The 9,031-nt window shown below is 38.9% G+C and overlaps 1 protein-coding gene and 2 non-coding genes across 3 annotated transcripts; all 3 read left to right on the top strand.

The window, feature by feature from the left end:
- Window positions 1-1,278: 1,278 nt before the first annotated feature.
- On the top strand, window positions 1,279-8,258 carry LOC104951805 (NADPH oxidase 4-like; the record flags this gene model as incomplete). The annotated part of the gene is made up of 7 exons (XM_010778533.1): window positions 1,279-1,373; window positions 1,933-2,094; window positions 2,281-2,400; window positions 2,494-2,602; window positions 3,137-3,205; window positions 4,968-5,068; window positions 5,946-8,258. Coding segments are annotated over 7 exons (777 nt in total), but the record flags the coding sequence as incomplete, so codon positions are not given.
- trnad-guc (transfer RNA aspartic acid (anticodon GUC)) lies at window positions 3,714-3,785 on the top strand. Its single transcript has one exon. It is a non-coding gene; the product is annotated as a tRNA-Asp (tRNA).
- trnad-guc (transfer RNA aspartic acid (anticodon GUC)) lies at window positions 5,528-5,599 on the top strand. Its single transcript has one exon. It is a non-coding gene; the product is annotated as a tRNA-Asp (tRNA).
- Window positions 8,259-9,031: the final 773 nt, after the last annotated feature.

The following is a 9,031-nucleotide window of genomic DNA, read 5'->3' as shown; positions in this document are numbered from 1 at the left end:
TACAGATGAAATCCTCACTAAGTGTTCCTCTCATGGCTCTGTCATTACTCGGGTCATAGAGGGTCACCCATTCTGCATGTGTGCATATGTGTGTGTATGTGTGTGTGCGTGTGTATGTGTGTGTGTGCGTGTGTATGTGTGTGTGTGCGTGTGTGTGTGTGTTCGTGCAAGTGCTGTCCTTGCTTTCTTCCGTAATCGAACAGAGGACAAGAGGCTTTTCCAGACCACTTAGGGCTTTAGATAAGAGTTTGTGGAAGTGTCTTAAGTGCTGGGATGAAGGCTGCCGCACCAGAAATACCTGCATAATGTCACAATGGTCCAGTGATACTACCAGACAATAATGCCCTGAAGATTACTCAAACAATAATGAAAAGATTTATAAATAACAGAATATATAAAAACAAATAATACTGATTAAATACGAGTAGATCAAGATAACCTGAACATCATTGCTATGCTTGTGTGTCCAAAACACTGAAAACAATGTTTTTTTTAAAAAGCGAAAACAATGTGTCTTTAATTCTGACATATGGTAATATTCAAAGTGTTTATATTTAAGCCAGCCTTAACATGTGTTGTCACCCTGTTAATGCTGGACAAAAGAAAACAACTTTAGGTGTTTTGGTTACTTATACTTATACTGATAACATACAGTATGAGGGTCTCCCAGAGCACACTACTGAGCAGAGATTTATTTTAATGGGAATATATTTGTACAGATTCTATTAGTAAGGTATACTAAATGTGCAAATGTTTATGTTATACATCTGTTTTCCTTTGAGACAGTTTTACGAGACTTTACAAATATAGGCTAAGGGTAAAATCCCTTGATTATGAAGCAGTGATCACTTAACACTTTCATTTTGTTTTATAATAAACTAAGATGCTCGGCTGCGTGGTGTCCCTTTGCAGAAACAGGGTATACTTTAAGAAAACAAACATGACAGATGTTGCAGTAGCAGAGGATGAATACAGGGTTTGATGACGCTCATTGTTTGCAGTATTTATGGGGGGTCGTTGTGTGTAATGACCCCTTTAATATTGACCTCTGATGTCCTGCTTACTCAGGCTCTGTGCTGGCAGTCTGTGCGTCTGGTCCTGAACAAACTCTGACCTCCTTTCTTCTTTTGTTGTCTTTGCTCTTGTTGTGCCTCTTGTTCTCTGGTTTCCTTATATCATATTACAAACGTTATAATTCCTCATTTATATTTACATTTTCATAATGATCTCTCTTTTGAAAATCCTTAGTGTTAGAAGAGTTCCTTCAATCCTATATGATGCTTCTTTTTCAGGTTGTCCAACTATGAGATCTTCTGGTACACACACAACCTCTTCATTGTTTTCTACATCATCCTCATGGTGCACATGGTTGGGTAGGTGTCTGGGCTAAGCATTACATCTACGTGTGTGTGCTTGTGTGTGGGTTTGTCTCTGAATGAGTCGACACGTTTTGTTTTTTGTACAATTTGTCTCCCTCTCAAGCACTTCTTACAGAAAACAAGATAAGAGTTAGCTTCAAATGTGAATGTCAGCAAATATTGGTGACTCCCACTAACAGCTGGAGACATCTCTACATTTGCTCAAGTTGCTTTTGACTCACTGATGAAATAAATCACGCAGTGTTTAACTGAATCCCTTCCTACATGAATAGTCTTGTTATAGACCTATTTTACATGCTAATATAATGTCACTTGCTCAAGACAGCATTTCATTTTAATTCAATTTTCTAAGAGTTTTTAATGGAAATTCAGGATGTAGGAATCTTTTAATACCCTCATAGAAATTCATAATTTATACTTATTTTTCTTCTCACGTCACACATGTGGTCCTAGGCTGAACATACACAAACATACTTACGTACTTTACAGGCAATCCATTATGTTTCACTAAAATCCCCATCTAACATCATCTTGATTCTTGTTTTTCCATCAGAGGAGCTCTGAAGTATCAGACCAACTTAGAGGGCCACCCTCCTGGCTGCCTCGGAGCCAATCAGAGCAGCACGGAGCAGCAGGGTGAGGAGCTGGAGGCGGGTGTGGACGAAGAGAGAAGATGCGGAGAGGAGGCTCACTTCCAGCCGCACTACCCTCAGGTGTGTGTGTGTGTGTGTGTGTGTGTGTGTGTGTGTGTGTGTGTGTGTGTGTGTGTGTGTGTGTGTGATTTCCCATGCAGGATGTTTCTCTTGTTATGTGTTTTTTACCTTGAGGGTAAAGTATAAATACATATGTGTATATTTTTCCAGTTGCTTGCTTAATGTTTTTGTCTACACCGTATGTTCAGGCTTTACGTGGACGGTCCCTTTGGAAGTCCATCAGAGGAAGTGTTTAACTACGACGTCAGTGTTTGTGTCGCGGGTGGAATAGGAGTCACGCCTTTTGCCTGCGTGCTGCATGCGCTTCTGTGAGTTATGAAAAAGAATATCATACACTGGCAAATGAAAAGCAATTTCGGAAATTATTCATATCTTCCTTTCTTTCTGTCTTCTTTCTTTAGTGACGGGTGGACAGGTTTCAGGTTGCAGAGGTTGTACTTTGTGTGGGTCTGCAGGGAGCTCAAGTCCTTCTACTGGTTTGCTGAGCTGCTGTGTGCCCTTCATCACAAGGTAGGGAGAAAGTCAGCATGCTGAAGCCTTCATGTTCAATCAATTGAAACATGGTGGATTCATCTCTGGCTCATATTCAGTGTTTGTTTGTCCGACTAGTATCCAGTCTTTTTCAGTCTTTGAATGACAGCCTTATGTCAGAAGATTCAATTTTTTTTTACCTGAGCCACTGCCCCTAAAATGTCTGTGAATGCCCCTGCTTTAACCTTAAAAAAGCCAGCATAGTTTACAAGCAATGATAATCCACCATCATTATATTAACACTTTCACTATTGAGAAAGGGTATTTGCTCTCAGTCAGGTCAAATAAAGTTATTTCAGGTGTTTAAAATGAAGGGGAAGGTCAGAGGTTAAAAAGCGCAAAAGACCGCAGGGGAGACGTTACTGTGGCCCCTGTGCTTTTAAATCTCATTGAAGTGAAACAAAGTGTATGTAGAAATATGGTGCAATCAAATCAAAGTACAGGCAAAGAATCACAAATGAAATGAAATGCAGAACCACTAAAACAGATGCTATGTCTGTGTTTGTCGTTTAGCTTTGGCAGGAAAACCGACCGGACTACTTTAATCTGAAACTGTACGTCAGTCAGACAGACAACCTGCAGGTAGGTGTGACAAACACACACACTCTTCGTTCATCTTATCATTGCAATTACTTTTCAGTCATTCATCTTTCATTGATATATTGTACTAGTCAAAGCTCAACCACTAGAGGGCGGTATATGACAGAGAGAGAAGCTACAGGGTTTCAAGTCGTGTATGTTGGTGTAAGTCTGTGTGTTGTGTCTATTCTCTTTCTGAACTACACAATATTTATTATGTCACATTGTATCAGCACTTTAAACATTTTTTATTTATTTTTGGGAAATTCACATTCTGTTGTTTTTATCAATTGTTTGAGCATATTTCTGATCATTTGTAAATAGCTGCTAATAATTCCTGTGGTGTTAAATAGTTTATTTTGATGGGATCAAGCAAAACTATTGATAATCCAGGAAACATGTCAGATATGGATGTATCAAATAGGAAAACAAAGCCAGGATTTTCACTTGGAATGTTTAATGTTCTGTTACTGAATTCCAATTAGCCGTCATGTGACACCCATACAAAAACTCCTCGTTAGTATAGTGGTCAGTATCCCCGCCTGTCACGCGGGAGACCGGGGTTCAATTCCCCGACGGGGAGAGTTACACCTTTTGTAATCACGTTACACCCTGAGCAAGTTAACAGGAAGCCGTAAAACCTGCCTGTGATGAATCAGAGCCTGTCAGAGGCAGCAGAGGCACAGTCGGTGAACTATGAGAAACACTCAATGTAGTATTTTTGTCCAGGCACAAAACATGCATGAACGAATGATCTTACTCTGTACAGATATCCAGTTTCGTTGCTCTTAGTTATAAGACAAGCTTTGGTAAAGGCAGCAAATCAGATAACACTCTTTTGTTCTGCCTCACCCATCTACTGAAAGGTCCTGATCCGTATCAGAGTTTAACAGCTAACCACAAAAAGGAAGTGACATGTCACCCTGCTTTTCACTCACACCTGTGTACTATGGGAATGGTTTGAGATATACCAAGGTTTTTGGCTTGTCAGTCTCTAACCCCAGATTGATCTAGCATTCCAAAAAGTTAGTTCTGCACATTATTTGATTTCTGTTGAATCGCCTCTTTACATTGCAGATGGATAATATAATCTTTAAAATCTTTTATCTATGATTGCAGAGTAAAACAAAACTGTCAAGACCTTCTAAAAAAGACATAAATACATAAAATACTACAGTGCCCCATACAGGAGCTCAGATACATTTTAGATTTACCTGGTGGATTTAAGGCCGTTATTTTAATCTGCAAAAGCTCGATAATGAACTGTGACAAGGCTCAGTATATCAATAACTTTCATGGCTGATACAGAAACAACCCACGCAGCTCATTTCCACTTAATCCCACCTTGCAGCCCCTGAATTTGGCTCGGCTTTGTTCATAACTGCCCAAAGCTGTTTGCACTACAGATAACGTTTAATGGCCCTTAAACTGGAGCGCACAGGCTGCTACAGTTTAAATGTTAACAGGAGAAAGCAAGAGAAGTGGAGGAAGAAGGGGCCGAGGAAGATGGAGTACCCGTTGTCCTGATTGGGATCTTTTAACCTATAAATGTCAAAATGGATTTTCTTCTAAAAAAGTGTCATCAATCCGCTACTGAGTTGGTCAGATGTCTCTAGTAAAGGAAATATGGAAAATATCATGAAGGATAGGTTCCTTCCATAATGGCTGGATTTACACGTCCAACTATTTGCTTAAAAACTTAAAACAAATCAGTTATTGCAGGATTGTGAAAACTGGATGTTTTATCTTATTACTTCTTTTCCAGAGCATGTCGGAGGAGAAGTACCGTCCACTCACCTCGAGGCTGCTGGTTGGTCGGCCCAGGTGGAATTTACTGTTTGATGAGATCGGGAAGACCAATAAGCAGTAAGTAGATTTTGAATGTCCAGGGGTGAAGATGCTCTCCAGTGTTATTACGTCTAAACTCTTTGTCTCAATACACTGTATTACTTGTGTCATATTGTTCCAGCACGAGCACTTCTATAGTAATCTACTTGTGGCAAACAGCTTTTGGTGACCTTATCTTAACAGAAATGCATTGTGTTAAAACACAAAACAAGGCCACAGAGACAAATAGAACTATGTCTATAATAATAATAATAATAATGTCATTGATCAATTATTGGGCATATCTTTGATCATACTGTAAAAAACAGCTTATTTTCCCTCCAGTCTTTGATAAATGATAAAATATCAATGATTAATTTAAAATGTAAGTCGTACTGTATATATTAATCAAATCAATCCAATCCAGGTTTTTTTAGTTGCATTTTTATCCTTTGATTGATGACTTCCTGTTTGAAGATCATGTGACCTGATAAAAGCTCCTCGTTAGTATAGTGGTCAGTATCCCCGCCTGTCACGCGGGAGACCGGGGTTCAATTCCCCGACGGGGAGAGTTACACTTTTTGAAAGCATGTTACACCCTGACAACATTAACAGGAAGCCGTAACACCTGTCTGTGATGAATCAGAGCCTGTCAGAGGAAGCAGAGGCACTTTCAGCTCTGCCTCTTTACAAACACACGGCCTTCATTGATCTTACTTTGTAAGACAGGCTTTGGTAAAGGCAGGAAATCAGATACAACGTTGGTCTGCTGCTTTACCCCTTTACAGAAAGATCCTGATCCCTATCAGAGTTAAGCGGCTGACCGCAGAAAGGCAGTGATCCTTACACTCACAAGTTATAAGGAAGTCGTTAAACCTGTCTCTCTCTATCTTTCTCCCTCTATCTGTGGTTTCAGTAAGCGGGTCGGCGTTTTCTGTTGTGGACCAAAGGGCATCTCCAAGACTCTTCACAGACTGTGTAACTCAGCCCGATCCTCTGGAACAACCTTTGAATTCAACAAGGAGTCCTTCAGCTGATCGAACGCCCAAGCTGGTTTTATATTTCACTGAAAAACACAACTTTGCCATTTGACATATGAAAGTGGGCAAAAGAACTTGAACATTCACAGACTATATTGTTTATTCATATGCAACCCTCCTACGGTCACACAAGACTCAGCAGAAAAACAACCTTAAAATAAAGCCAAACCCACGACTAATGTTCAAATATTCAAGAAGCAAGAAAAACAGAAGAGACCAGCCCACTGCTCAGATCCTCCACTAAAGTTGCTGTTGGATTTTATTGTTTCCCTGGCACATCCCCATGGAGTAAATACGTCTTTCATCTTTCAGTGCACCAGGTGGAAACATCACGCAGGGATCAACAGACTTGTCTTTAAAAAACAGTTAATTAAAGTTAACGCAGAGATGGAACCATGTGGAAAACATCCATTGTGGAATCAAGAACGAGTTAAGAGTCTGCCGAATTTAATTTGACCTTTACTTAACACAACAAAGAACCAGTACCAACCAGGCTCTACTGACCAAAAAGTGTCAGTGTGTCCCACTCACAGACAGAGGATTTGAGGATAGCCTTCAGGGAAATGTTGCTTTTCATCATCAGAATCCGCTGGGATTTGCTTTCAAGAGAGATGATGAGTGGACATATAATGGACACCTGATTTAGTCTTTAGCCCAGTTCTAATCTGGCCCTTACACCCTCCCACTTTGTGTTTGTGTTGGATTTACACTTACAGCTGAATGAAGCACCCTTCTTTGAGGCTTAAGGTATAGATAAAACGGCAATCTTCATGATTAACTTCTCTACGACAGAAGCCGGAACTATTACGTTTCGTAACCATGTTTTACTATGGAAGAGGCAACCTAAGCACATCCAGGAGAATACAACTTTGAAGCTTTTGGTGGCATTTCTTTTTATGTAAACAAGTTTTTAAGCCGCCTGGTTTTTGCAACAGTCTCTGTAATTATACAACGAAATGAACCCATCTTCTGTGTTTTAAACGTATAAAAGGTTGAAGTAGGGAGAGGGTTTAGGGGCCGGATTCGTATTGGACCTTTGTTTTACTCTTGTTGTTTGCTGTTCATATACGTGTATCAAAATCTGTCTTTATACAAAGCAAACATACACTACACCTCAAGCCAGTATTCTTAGTTTTGTTTATTATTATTTATATTGTACATGTAAAGTTATTTTCTTATGTTATGAGAAAAACTTCTGCAGGGTTTTGGCAAAGTGTATGTGATTATTATTTTCTTTTATACATATCTCCAGAAAGTCAAGTTACTGATGCAAAGAAATGAGGAGATGGGGGTTTCTGCAAAGAACCAACATCTTGATATTTCTGATTGTGTGCCTGAAACAACCATCAACCATCAACCATTTATTTAGCATTTCATATTTATATATATTTGAATGTTGAATTGTATGTCTATTTTTAGGAATGTTCTCTATGTTGGCAAAGTCTGAAATAAAGAGATTTTCTATTTATTATATCTTATATTGCTTGCAAATAATAAGTGGGGAAACATTTACTAATTTCTGGGCCAATTCTATCTTATCACAAAAATATAATTTGAAGTCACAAGTATGTTTTTTTACATTTTATTTTGTAAAAAAAACACTCTTGCCAGTAAAAATCATCACTCTTTACTGGCATTCATTAGATTCATGAATTAAATTAGTTGGTTCATTTCCAAATAGCCATAAAATATGAACTTGGTGTGACATGATGACAACCAAAATGCCAAGAAAACCGGATCTTGTTGTTCAATTTGAATGCAACATATAGTACACAAACTCATGATTTGTTATCATGATGCATCTTACTTCTCTTTTCCTCTGAAAGATCACAATCTCTTCTCATAGCACCAGCGGTAACACACAAGAGAGATGTGGGAGACTTTCATTGTGGTAAATCATTTCAGTAAATGTACTCAAAGGAAAGCTGACACAACAAGTCACTGTACAAATACAAGAAAATACCGTAGTGAACTATAAAAAATACTTGCATGTTCATGAAAACATGAGAAAAGACTGATTGCATTTTATAATTGAATAACAATTGGCTCTGTGTGAGGTAAAAATATATCCCAAAAATAGATTCTTATCCACAATCTTGATTTCAATTGCCCCTTACTTAAAAAGGTTAGTTCACCTTAATACCAAAAATATATATATATGAAACGCTAAAATCCATTGAAAACTTTAAGATAAGGTTCTTTAATCCTTTCATTGTTTCTTCTAATACATGTTGCTGACATGTTTCCATGCTATTACTATCACAATTCAATTAACTTCACCTGCACTGTATCGCCATAGTTTTAGCAGTAATTATCTGAAATTCAAAGTCAAACAAGATACCGTTGAACATTTCAATGGATTCTTTACTAGAGCTCAATTACACATTTTACCTTGCACCTGGGTTTATCTTGTTTACTTGCATCATGAAAGTGTGTATGTGTGTGTGTATGTGTGTGTGTGTGCGTGCACGCGTGCGTGTGCGTGTGCATGGCCGTATCTACCATTGAGGTCACCGAGGTCCGGACCTCGGTAATTTTTTTCGAGCTGTGTATGTACTGTATATAACAAAACTTGTGAAATAATTGCACTAAACGGGGTTCTTTGTAGTACTTCCATTTACTGACGATGGGGGCGCTGCATAACTACATAGCCTCGATTAAAGCAAACAGAAGAAGACGACATGTATCAACAAACCACCGCAGCCCGGACTTGTACCGGAGCAGCGGAGGAGTGATGAGGTATCTAGAGATCTGAGTCCAGCGGGCTGCTTGTGTTTCTGTTCATCAGGACATCATATGACCAGCAGATCCTGTGTGAACGCTCTACGTTAGTCAGTGGACGTCCGACAACATGCACACTAACTTATATTGCAGCTATAGGCTATACTTTGGTTTAAATTGCGTGAATAAACTAGCTAGAGAGCTAAAGTTAACTACATTCATCCAATGTCAGAAAGATTAC

This window comes from Notothenia coriiceps, unplaced genomic scaffold (genome assembly GCF_000735185.1).
Source record: "Notothenia coriiceps isolate Sejong01 unplaced genomic scaffold, NC01 NC01_scaffold00019197, whole genome shotgun sequence".
In the NCBI taxonomy this organism is placed as follows: domain Eukaryota; kingdom Metazoa; phylum Chordata; class Actinopteri; order Perciformes; family Nototheniidae; genus Notothenia; species Notothenia coriiceps.
This window is presented reverse-complemented; position numbering and strand designations above follow the sequence as displayed.